At 43.3% G+C, this 13,177-nt stretch overlaps 1 protein-coding gene across 10 annotated transcripts in view; it reads left to right on the top strand.

Moving 5' to 3' along the window:
- The window catches only part of LOC143289007 (fibronectin type-III domain-containing protein 3a-like), a 281,853-nt gene that overhangs the window by 252,738 nt on the left and 15,938 nt on the right, over positions 1-13,177 (top strand). For 9 of the 10 annotated variants that reach the window (XM_076597762.1, XM_076597760.1, XM_076597768.1 and 6 more), the window contains 5 exons: positions 5,526-5,638; positions 7,110-7,215; positions 8,889-9,061; positions 10,475-10,672; positions 12,229-12,303. In XM_076597762.1, coding sequence (XP_076453877.1) covers positions 5,526-5,638; positions 7,110-7,215; positions 8,889-9,061; positions 10,475-10,672; positions 12,229-12,303 — 665 coding nt within the window. The remainder of the gene's footprint in view (positions 1-5,525; positions 5,639-7,109; positions 7,216-8,888; positions 9,062-10,474; positions 10,673-12,228; positions 12,304-13,177) is intronic. The other variant, XM_076597761.1, reaches the window with a different exon arrangement.

The raw sequence follows: 13,177 nt of genomic DNA, 5'->3' as shown, positions 1-13,177 counted from the left end.
CTCCATTCTATTCTGTTCACACACATACATGCACACAAACGCTCACAGCACACACGCTCACGCAAACACACTTGCAATTGTACACACATGCATGCACACACGCACATGCATGCACACAAACAAGCGTGCACACACACAAGCACCCCGTCCCCACCCCCAACTGTAGAAAATGAAGGATTATCTCTTCCTGCCAAGCACAAGGCCAGAAAAGACTAATCATTTGAATCACTACCATGTAGGACGGACGGGCAGGGATATCACATCAGTGTTGCAAGAATCAGTGATATGAGAGAGAGTACAACACACATCACTTGGGCAGGATCATGAAATAGGAGGTCTGTGGGGGTGTGTGTGGTGTTTGTTGATGTTCAGCTGGACTTTTTTTTGTTGTTTTTTGGGGGTTTTCTTCTTCCTACCACAGAAAATTGTATTATCTCTTGAAGATCATCACCACAACAGTTGCTTTCTACACTACAGATGACATCGCCAAGCAGAATGACAACTCACTGTACATTTGGCAATTGCCATATAATATGGTTACTGTTTTTGCAAAGGGCATTTATAACAAAGTGTAAATGACACAAAACCATTCATAAACATTGAATAAACTTGCAGAACTTTCTTTTGTCTCTTGAGTGGTATCTGTGAAATGTTGGGTAAGTTTTGTCACAGGCTTTCTGGAGAAGGGCAACAGAATATCCCCCAAAATATGATGATCATGATTGTTATGTGTACATATGTTGCTGAATGATACTCATGACACATTTGGCAGTTGCCATACAACACAGTTTACAAAGGGCATTGCTAATGAAATATAAACAACACAAAAACATTCATTAACATTTGATAAACTCACAGAATGTAGAACTTGCTTCTCTGTGTGTTAACTATAAAATGTTATGATTTTTTTTTGTCACACAACTTAAGTCCATTCATAAGCATTGACTCAACTCACAGAAATAAGACTTGCTTAAAATGATACATTTTTTAATTCCCTGATTGAAGAAGGGCATCATAATATCCCCCAAAACATTATCATCATTATTATTGTTGTATTGTGTACATAATTATGTACAATTATGTCGCTGCTACATGCCATTTTGTAAAACCTTTGAATCTCAGACTTACCTGAAGGCATCTAAACTTGACATTAAAAAAAGGTACATGTATATTAAGAATTAAAAAAAGAAAGAAGTAAATGATGATGGGTGGGAAGGGTTGAGTCTGACACCATGTTGTGTTTCTCTGTGAACTTTTGTCTGCTTCCTTGAATGCAGAAGGAGGTAAAAGGATTTGTGAGTGTTGTCTGCATAGTGGTAGACCTATACAATGTGTGTGCGTGTGTTTGCTGATTCAGCCCCTGGTTTGTTGTTTTTTTTGTCATGTTCACAAAACACCCGCCACTCAACCCCTGTACCCGATATGTTTGGTTTGGCTTGTCCGAACACATTTTCCTCCGTGGATACAAGTGTTTGTTCCAGTGTTCATTGCGTTTATTTTGCGTCTTTGTTGACATTTACCGTCATTGTTGGTACTCTCTGTGTGTCTTTACACCTGCTTACAGTTTAGTTTTAGATGCATAATGTTCTTGGCCATTGAATATTTCTGGAGTGTGTGTTGGAAGTTAGTTTTGATGGCCAAAGTGTGGAGGGAACAGTGGGAGTGTGTGTTGGAAGTTAGTTTTGATGGCCACAGTGTGGAGGGAACAGTGGGAGTGTGTGTTGGAAGTTAGTTTTGATGGCCACAGTGTGGAGGGGGAGTGTGTGTTGGAAGTTAGTTTTGATGGCCACAGTGTGGAGGGAACAGTGGGAGTGTGTGTTGGAAGTTAGTTTTGATGGCCACAGTGTGGAGGGAACAGTGGGAGTGTGTGTTGGAAGTTAGTTTTGATGGCCAAAGTGTGGAGGGAACAGTGGGAGTGTGTGTTGGAAGTTAGTTTTGATGGCCAAAGTGTGGAGGGAACAGTGGGAGTGTGTGTTGGAAGTTAGTTTTGATGGCCACAGTGTGGAGGGAACAGTGGAGTGTGTGTTGGAAGTTAGTTTTGATGGCCAAAGTGTGGAGGGAACAGTGGAGTGTGTGTTGGAAGTTAGTTTTGATGGCCAAAGTGTGGAGGGAACAGTGGGAGTGTGTGTTGGAAGTTAGTTTTGATGGCCACAGTGTGGAGGGAACAGTGGGAGTGTGTGTTGGAAGTTAGTTTTGATGGCCAAAGTGTGGAGGGAACAGTGGGAGTGTGTGTTGGAAGTTAGTTTTGATGGCCAAAGTGTGGAGGGAACAGTGGGAGTGTGTCTTGGAAGTTAGTTTTGATGGCCAAAGTGTGGAGGGAACAGTGGGAGTGTGTCTTGGAAGTTAGTTTTGATGGCCAAAGTGTGGAGGGAACAGTGGGAGTGTGTGTTGGAAGTTAGTTTTGATGGCCAAAGTGTGGAGGGAACAGAGGAGTGTGTGTTGGAAGTTAGTTTTGATGGCCACAGTGTGGAGGGAACAGGAGGAGTGTGTGTTGGAAGTTAGTTTTGATGGCCAAAGTGTGGAGGGAACAGTAGGAGTGTGTGTTGGAAGTTAGTTTTGATGGCCACAGTGTGGAGGGAACAGATGGAGTGTGTGTTGGAAGTTAGTTTTGATGGCCAAAGTGTGGAGGGAACAGTGGGAGTGTGTGTTGGAAGTTAGTTTTGATGGCCACAGTGTGGAGGGAACAGTGGGAGTGTGTGTTGGAAGTTAGTTTTGATGGCCAAAGTGTGGAGGGAACAGTGGGAGTGTGTGTTGGAAGTTAGTTTTGATGGCCAAAGTGTGGAGGGAACAGTGGGAGTGTGTGTTGGAAGTTAGTTTTGATGGCCAAAGTGTGGAGGGAACAGTGGGAGTGTGTGTTGGAAGTTAGTTTTGATGGCCACAGTGTGGAGGGAACAGTGGGAGTGTGTGTTGGAAGTTAGTTTTGATGGCCACAGTGTGGAGGGAACAGTGGGAGTGTGTGTTGGAAGTTAGTTTTGATGGCCAAAGTGTGGAGGGAACAGTGGGAGTGTGTGTTGGAAGTTAGTTTTGATGGCCACAGTGTGGAGGGAACAGTAGGAGTGTGTGTTGGAAGTTAGTTTTGATGGCCACAGTGTGGAGGGAACAGTGGGAGTGTGTGTTGGAAGTTAGTTTTGATGGCCACAGTGTGGAGGGAACAGAGGGAGTGTGTCTTGGAAGTTAGTTTTGATGGCCACAGTGTGGAGGGAACAGGAGGAGTGTGTGTTGGAAGTTAGTTTTGATGGCCAAAGTGTGGAGGGAACAGTGGGAGTGTGTGTTGGAAGTTAGTTTTGATGGCCAAAGTGTGGAGGGAACAGTGGGAGTGTGTGTTGGAAGTTAGTTTTGATGGCCAAAGTGTGGAGGGAACAGTGGGAGTGTGTGTTGGAAGTTAGTTTTGATGGCCAAAGTGTGGAGGGAACAGTAGGAGTGTGTGTTGGAAGTTAGTTTTGATGGCCAAAGTGTGGAGGGAACAGGAGGAGTGTGTGTTGGAAGTTAGTTTTGATGGCCAAAGTGTGGAGGGAACAGTGGGAGTGTGTGTTGGAAGTTAGTTTTGATGGCCAAAGTGTGGAGGGAACAGGAGGAGTGTGTGTTGGAAGTTAGTTTTGATGGCCAAAGTGTGGAGGGAACAGTAGGAGTGTGTGTTGGAAGTTAGTTTTGATGGCCAAAGTGTGGAGGGAACAGGAGGAGTGTGTGTTGGAAGTTAGTTTTGATGGCCAAAGTGTGGAGGGAACAGTGGGAGTGTGTGTTGGAAGTTAGTTTTGATGGCCAAAGTGTGGAGGGAACAGTGGGAGTGTGTGTTGGAAGTTAGTTTTGATGGCCACAGTGTGGAGGGAACAGTGGGAGTGTGTGTTGGAAGTTAGTTTTGATGGCCAAAGTGTGGAGGGAACAGTAGGAGTGTGTGTTGGAAGTTAGTTTTGATGGCCAAAGTGTGGAGGGAACAGTGGGAGTGTTGATTTTTTTTTTTTTTTTTTTTTTTTTTTTTTAATGTGCTTGAGACAATCAGTCGATCAATTACTTTAATAAAGATGAAATGTGCAAGGAAAATTGTGGGTGACCAGATGGCATGAGATAGTACCAAATGTCAAAATAGCGTTATAAGTACTTAACTCATCGTATAACACATTCAAGATGTACTACAAAATAGTATCATTTGATCGGAAACCGCTAAGAATTTATCTCAGTTCTTTCTCTTTCTCACATAAACTCTCTTACCATCACCTTCTACTCCCTCACTTCTGGTCACCTCCCCCCACTCCCCCGCTCCCCCACCCCCACCCTGCCTCTCTCTCAGTGGATGGAGAACTGTTTGGAGAGAAATATTTGGCAAGCTGCTGTCAGAAGCAGACAGGGTTAGGAAGGGTGAAGGGAAAGAGTGAGTGTTGAGATGGTTTTGAGTGTCGAGATGGTTTTGAGTGTTGAGATGGGGTTTTTTTGTTGGTTTTTTTTTTTTTAGCAAAACAGGGGGGGGGGGGGGGGGGGGACGATATTGCGTCAGTGTTTTTCCCCCGATTGTTATATTTGTTTTATTATAATTATTATTTATTTTTGCTTGTCTCTGACCTTTTAATTTTTGTTTGTTTTATTTCATATCTTTCCCAAGTTGTTGTTATTATTTTGTTTTTTTTTTTTTTTTTTTTTTTGCTTACCCCTGATATTACGATACATCCTCAAGTCCTATAATGAAAAAGAGAAGATAAAAAAAAAAAAGAAGAAAATTTGTGTTCCAGGAAAGCGCATGCCTTTTAATTTCAAGCCACTTGTTTTGTGTTTTGTCATCCTGATGGTGAACTCCTTGCGTCCATGTAAGAAAGTTGTGGGGGGTGGGGGGGGGGGGGGTCTGTGAGCAACCACGTCTCGTGTGTGTCTGGGGAAGTGCAGGAACATACTTCGACTGCGAATGAATGTAAGAAAGTGACTGTGCTCCAACATTTTTGTTTTGAAATAATTTATTGGTATTCACCTTCTCTGTATATATGGAAGTTGATTTTTTTTTTTTTTTTTTTTTTTTTAATGGGACTTCGTGTGTGTGTGTTGTTGTTTGTTTGTTTGTTTTCTTTTTCTTTATTCATATGTATCTTTTGTTAAATATCATCATAAAAAACTTACTGCATTTTGAATGTTGAAAAGATAGGGGAGGCATTATCAAATGTTTTTGTAACTTCAGTCATTCTACAGAGAGACGCAAGTTATGTGGTTCAACAGCGATCCACAAGTTAGTTGATGAAAAATTGAAACAACTTTGAATTTGTGTGCGGTTGTCTGCGCACACATGGGTTTGTGGTTGTGCACATGTGCGTGCGGACGTGGTCTATAAATATGTAAATACATAATTCTGTTTTTCAACTTGATTGATGATGGGTTGTTTGTTGATTTTTTTTTTTTTTTTTTTTTTTTTTTTTTTTTTTTTTTTTTTTGGTCTGGTGTGTGTGTCAGACTACTTTGCTGTGAGGGGTGGGAGGTGTTTTTCATCAGTTTTACCTTTTTTTTCTTTTTTTTTTTAACTGAGAATGAGGTGTGTGTTGTTTTTCCAGGCTATGAAACGGTGTACGAGGGGTGTGACCGGGAGCACCAGTTTGAGCAGCTGACGCCTGGACATCAGTACCGTGTCAGGGTGGCCTGCTGTAACGTAGGGGGCAGGAGTGAGGTGGGTAGTGGGTTTTGGGGGGGTCTGTGGGTGGGTGTGTGTGTATGCGAGTGTGTTTGTGGGCGTGTGGTGTGTATGTGTGAGTGTGAATGTGTGTGGTGTGTGTATATATATATATGAGTATGTGAATGTGTATTAAATCAGAACAGGCACTACTGAACATCCCCAAAGTGAATCATCACAGTGCAGGGTCTCCTCTGGTGTGTGGCCTCCTGGCAGCCTATCGCTGATATTTCCCTGTGGACTGTTGACCCTAACTACCACAGACAGACATGCGTGTAGCTGTGTTTGTGGCACTCTGAATGAGCAGCGTGGGAGTTGTGTATAACTGAAACGGTGCAGATGACGGGACAGCAAAGAAAGAAACCAACAAAAAAAAAAGATGATAATGATTTGTGAGAGAGGAGTTTGGAGAACCTGCACAGTACAGCTGCCTTCCATCGCGGAGACCAGGGAGTCCACCTGACGAATCAGAAGACGACGATATGATTACAATAATAATTATCACTGATGTTGTTTTTTAAGGATATCAGATATTATTTTTATAATTATTATCCCTCCATCTATATACTGTTTTCCTTTTATGAATATCAAGTATTATTATGGCCGGCGCTGGGCATTGATCCTGGGTCAGTCTGCAGTAAACAGCTTGACATCAGTCCTGAATAATTAACGGATGTGAAGTTGAATTCCCGGGTCTATGCATACTTTTCTTGACGCTTGAGTTTGTCCTGCGTGAACTTTTCACCAATGGCTAATAGAGCCGTGTACAGAAAAGTCCAACCAGAAATAAGACTCTTGATCCACAGACTGATCGCGTGACCCTCGGCACATCTTTCTGACTAGCCATATCTCCCAGCAGAATTACCAACAAACTCCCACAACTTTTGTTTTTGTTTTAACCAACGGACGCCTACCAAAGCCATCATATGTAATGATTACCGATGTCGTTCAATGACGTTTTTGTCAGGAACTTCGCAAAATACCAAGTCTCGTATCCATCGAGGATCAGTGCCCAGCGACTTCGTAGATTCTCTTCTTCTTCTTCTGCGTTCATGGGCCGCAACTCCCACGTTCACCCGTATGCACATGAGTGGGCCTTTACGTGTATGACCGTTTTTTACCCCGCCATGTAGGCAGCCATACTCTGTTTTCGGGGGTGTGCATGCTGGGTATGTTCTTGTTTCCATAACCCACCGAACGCTGACATGGATTACAGGATCTTTAACGTGCGTATTTGATCTTCTGCTTGCATATACACACGAAGGGGGTTCAGGCACTGGCAGGTCTGCACATATGTTGACCTGGGAGATCGTAAAAATCTCCACCCTTTACCCACCAGGCACCGTCACCGCGATTCGAACCCGGGACCCTCAGATTGACAGTCCAACGCTTTAACCACTCGGCTATTGTGCCCGTCAGCAGACTTCGTAGATGATGGATGTTATTCTTCTCCCCGTGTCTGTTGCAGTTCTCTGACTGCTGTCTGGCCACCACCCAGCCCATCGCCCCGGGTCAGTGCCAGGCCCCCAAGCTGCAGGGCAAGCCCAAAGCCACCTCTCTGCACCTGCGATGGAGTGAGTCCCGCAACGTCCGGCACCACTGATAGATAAAGAAAAGCAGTTGTAGAGTGACTAGCGACTGGAAAAAAAGCAGTTCTATGATCAGTCAAATCAATCAAAAACACTTTATTAATCCACGTGGAAATTAAGTTGTGCAATCACAGGCTCGTTGTAAGCACTGGCATAAAATGATCATGCGCAACATAAGAAGAGATTAAAACTAGTCAAATAAGAATTCCTAATAGCTGACGATAGACTAACCCCCCCCCCCACTCCCCACACACACATACTCATATTAAGACAATAGGGTATTGCACAACAATATTTACAAATGAAAACATCCAACAAAAAAAGGGTATAGATTACTAAAAATAACGTGCGCACACACGCACACGCACACACACACACGTACACGTACATTAAGACCATAAGGTATTGTACAACAATACACATCAAGGGAATAAATCGTATATATAAGTAAAATGCACACACACACACACACACACACACACACACACACACACACACACACACACACTCACTCACTCACTCACTCACTCACTCACTCACTCACTCACATACTAGGTATACATGTACACAACATATGTCACGCCAATAAAATTAGTACATTAACATTAAGATACATGAAATGAAAGATGCCTTTTGCCTGAGGAAGAACTGTCGATGAACAAAGAAAAGCAGTTCTGTAATATAACTAAAGAAAAGCAGTTCCACAAGGAACAATAAATGGATCAATAAAGAAGGCAATTCTACAATGTCTAGCACTTGAGAAATAATCGATAAGTAAAGAAAAGCAGTTCTTCAACGTCTAGCACTTAATAGAAAAAGAAAATTAGTTCTACAATGTCTAAGGAATGATGGATCAAGAAAGCAGTTCTGTGAATCATTTGGAATGAAGTGGATGTAAAACATTTTAGATTGATAACGATTATTCTCTGCAAGAAAGGAAAAAAGAAAAAAAAAAAAAGGTACATGTTCCTTTCCAAGTATACCAAGTACAAGTTCTCAGTCGTTGACATTTTATTGCTGGATAAGCTTCAGTTTCACAGATCTTTTTCTTTATTATTGCCAGTGGCTGTACACAGTTAAGAAAAAAAAAAGTAAAAAGAATACAAACTTTTTTTAAAAAAATAATGCAGTGGAGTGATGGCCTAGAGGTAAAGCATCCGCCTAGGAAGCGAGAGAATCTTGAGCGTCCTGGTTCAGCCGCCGATATTCTCTCCCCCTCCACTAGACTTTGAGTGGTGGTCTGGACGCTAGTCATTCGGATGAGACGAAATACCGAGGTCCTGTGTGCAGCATGCACTTAGCGCACGTAAAAGAACCCACAGCAATAAAAGGGTTGTTCCTGACAAAATTCTGTAGAAAAATCCACTTCGATAGGAAAAATAAATAAAACTGCAGGCTGGAAAAAAAATACAAAAAAAAAAGGGTGGCGCTGTAGTGCAGCGATGCACTCTCCCAGGGGAGAGCAGCCTGTATTTCACACAGAGAAACTTGTTGTGATAAAAAGAAATACAAAAACAAATGCAAATAATGGGACAGCAACAAAGGAAAGAAAAAAAAAAAAACAGAGCAAGAAGAAAAAAAAAATCAAAAAGAAAAGTGGTGTTGTGACGGATGTGAAAACTGCCAACATTAACGTCTGCGCTTTCTTGCCCTTGCAGGTTACCCAGACTATGATGGGGGATCACAGGTGACGCAGTTTGCCGCCCAGATGATCTCCCCTGACAACACCATGCGGGAGGTGTACAAAGGTCACGACCTTGACTGCATCGTCGCTGGCTTGTCGCCAGGGCGACCCTACCTCTTCCAAGTGCGCGCGTTCAACAGGGCAGGGGTACGTTGATAGATCCGGGGGGGTTTTGGGGGGAAGTTTCTGTGTGTGATTATACATGCGTGCGTGGGTTCATCCATTTTTTTCTGAATGTGGTCCGGTTTTGTTTTTTTTTTTCTTCTCTTTTCATTGTCGATCTTGCCTTCTATGTATCTTTCACTTTTGGAAAATATATTTTAGTGGTTATTGTTGATTATATATATATGTATCGTTGTTATTATATTTTTGTGTATTCTTGTTGTTGCTGTTGTTGATTATGATTTTATGCATTGTCTTCTTATTGATGATTATATTTTCCTGTATCGGTTTGTTGTTTATGTTATTGTTGATATTATTTGATGTATCATTCAGTCGTCGTTTTTATTGTTGATGATATTTGATGTATCATTGGTCAACATGTTGTTATTGTTGATGACATCTGATGTGTCATTCAGTGGTTGTCGTCACCATGTCTTGTGTCAGCGGGGAGGCCATTGGTCAGAACTACTGTTGTTATTGATGATATTTGATACATCATTCATCGTCATCATCACCATGCAGGCCATTGGTCAGAACTGCTGTTGTTGTTATTGATGATATTTGATACATCATCATTCATCATCACCATGCAGTCCATTGGTCAGAACTACTGTTGTTATTGATGATATTTGATACATCATCATCATCGTCACCATGCAGTCCATTGGTCAGAACTACTGTTGTTATTGATGATATTTGATACATCATTCATTGTCATCATCACCATGCAGGCCATTGGTCAGAACTACTGTTGTTGTTATTGATGATATTTGATACATCATTCATCATCATCATCATCACCATGCAGGCCATTGGTCAGAACTACTGTTGTTGTTGATGATATTTGATACATCATTCATCGTCATCATCACCATGCAGGCCATTGGTCAGAACTACTGTTGTTATTGATGATATTTGATACATCATTCATCGTCATCATCACCATGCAGGCCATTGGTCAGAACTACTGTTGTTGTTATTGATGATACTTGATACATCATTCATCGTCATCGTCACCATGCAGGCCATTGGTCAGAACTACTGTTGTTGTTATTGATGATACTTGATACATCATTCATCGTCATCGTCACCATGCAGGCCATTGGTCAGAACTACTGTTGTTATTGATGATATTTGATACATCATTCATCGTCATCATCACCATGCAGGCCATTGGTCAGAACTGCTGTTGTTGTTATTGATGATATTTGATACATCATTCATCATCATCGTCACCATGCAGGCCATTGGTCAGAACTACTGTTGTTGTTATTGATGATACTTGATACATCATTCATCATCATCGTCACCATGCAGGCCATTGGTCAGAACTACTGTTGTCGTTATTGATGATACTTGATACATCATTCATCGTCATCGTCACCATGTCTGTGTCAGCAGGCAGGCCCGTGGTCAGAACTACTGGAGGTGGTGAGCGGGGCAGGAGCGCCTGACGCTCCCCGGAGTCCCCAGCTGACCTGTCGCTCCCCGCACAGCGCCCTGGTCACCTGGGACGAGCCCTTCCACAACGGGGCCACCATCAGCGAGTACCGCCTGGAGTGGACCCAGACCCCCGACGCCCATGACTTTTCACAGGTCCGTCACCGCCACCATGCATCCCCCCTGGTGGTTTGATCCCCCCGGGAGTGAATCTGTCTTGGTTTTTAGTCCAGCTGTTGCATTATCTCTTGTGTTACAACCTACTTTAGTTAGCTTGTTCAAGTTTTTGCTCTGTGTGTGTGTGTGTGTGTGTGTGTTTTATTTCATGGCAGTTTTACCGTTCAAGACGGGGAGGATGGAGGGGGGCGTTCAGAATTTATTTCATTTTATTTTTAATCTGGCTACCCCAGAAGATTAACCGTAGGGTCTGTGTAGACAAGTGAAGAATGCCCCCTCCAGGGTGGAGTTAACTTCAACTTTTAAGAACTGATCCCTCCTCCCTGACTGGATTTCACGCTGCTTTGCAATGGATATATATGCGTGTCATTCTAGGCTGTTTTAAAATGACCTCCAGGGTGGTAAATGTGCTTCAGTTAGAATCGGTACAGCCTTTTAAAGTGGAACTCCCCCGCCCCCCAGCCCCTCGTTTGCTTCTGTGAAATTGTAATAAGAGTGGGTTGGGACACCCTGATGAGCTGAGAGGGTCACGTGATTGTGGTGCCTCGTGCCAGGTAAGACTGGCTGCACACCGGTGCCAGTGCTGATCTCTGTAATCAATGTAACAGGGTGAAATTATTCTCTTTGCCCCGCAGAGAGAGAGAGAGAGAGAGTGCACGTTCATGACCCGTGTTAGCTTTAGCATCATAACTTCACGTGCAAAATAATAATCATGTAGGGTGGATGTGCTGCATCTTGATATGTTTTTACGAAGTGAGTTCTCCTACCCTTTCCTTGTAGAACCAATAATATCATCAGTTCTCAGTTAGCTTTAAAAGAGAACAGGCAACAGCAGTGTGTGTGCGGGCCTCTGTCAACCTGATAGGGGTAATCATTTACTTACTTATTTATTTCCCTCCTTTCACGAGGACAGTCCCTTGCCCTTTAACCCCCTGCTCTCCAGTTCCCTTTACCCAAGTCCCGATATGTTCCCCGTCTTGTCCTCAATAAAGCCTTGAAGAAAACTGGTGCTGACGTGGTGAGAGAACCCTGCCCAACCGGCTACATCAACATGGCATCTTTCAGGAAGTTGCATCATGATGATGTAGTGTCAATGTTGACTACGTCAACAAGTATGTCTCTGTGTGCTGTCTCACTCTCATTCTGAGACTTTCGTTTTTTTTGTGTTTTCACACTGGATCCATATCTATGTGTAGCAAGCGGTCAGATGCTGCATTCAGTTTTGATTTTCTTAACTGACAGACAGACTGAGAGAGAGAGACGGACAGACACACAGGATGATGGGGAGGGGGTGGGAACGCCCCTTTGAGATTACTGATGACGGGGGTGGGGGTGGGTACCCAAAGTGACAGTGAACAGACAGACTGAGAGAGACACAGAGACAGACACACATACAGAGGTTAGCCCCGAACAGTTCCTTTCCTTTTTTTGATAGCTGTGTGTGGACACAGAGAGAGAGATAGAGAGAGAGAGGAGGTGGGGGGGAGAGAGGGTGACACTGATGTGAGCTGTGCAGTGTGTGTGTGTGTCACCAGCTGTACGTGGGACCAAACCTCAGCTACGAGGCGAAGGGACTGACGCCTGCCACCACCTACACCTTCAGGGTCCAGGTAAGGCAGCTTGTATGTGTGGGGGGACAGGGGTTCTGTGTGTGTGTGTAGGGGGGGGGGGGGGGGAGATTGTGTGTAAGTGTGTGGATCTCTGTGAGAGAGTGTGTGTATCATGCTAGAAAACAAACCACTATCAGACAAGACAAAAAAACCTGTACCAGATGGAAACCAAACCAGTACCAGAGTAAGAAAACAAACCAATGCAGAAAAACCAGTATCAGACTGGAAACAAACCAGTATCGGCTTCAGACAAAACCACCCAGAATGGGACACACCATTATCAGCATCAGACAAAACAACCCAGAATGGGACACACCATTATCAGCATCAGACAAAACAACCCAGAATGGGACACAAACCAGTATCAGCATCAGACAAAACAACCCAGAATGGGACACACCATTATCAGCATCAGACAAAACAACCCAGAATGGGACACAAACCAGTATCAGCATCAGACAAAACAACCCAGAATGGGACACACCATTACCAGCATCAGACAAAACAACCCAGAATGGGACACAAACCAGTATCAGCATCAGACAAAACAACCCAGAATGGGACACAAACCAGTATCAGCATCAGACAAAACCACCCAGAATGGGACACACCATTACCAGCATCAGACAAAACAACCCAGAATGGGACACACCATTATCAGCATCAGACAAAACAACTCAGAATGGGACACAAACTAGTATCAGCATCAGACAAAACAACCCAGAATGGGACACAAACCAGTATCAGCATCAGACAAAACAACCCAGAATGGGACACACCAGTATCAGCATCAGACAAAACAACTCGGAATGGGACACAAACCAGTATCAGCATCAGACAAAACAACCCAGAATGGGACACACCATTATCAGCA

This window comes from Babylonia areolata, chromosome 13 (genome assembly GCF_041734735.1).
Source record: "Babylonia areolata isolate BAREFJ2019XMU chromosome 13, ASM4173473v1, whole genome shotgun sequence".
NCBI classification, from domain to species: Eukaryota; Metazoa; Mollusca; class Gastropoda; order Neogastropoda; family Buccinidae; genus Babylonia; species Babylonia areolata.
This window is presented reverse-complemented; position numbering and strand designations above follow the sequence as displayed.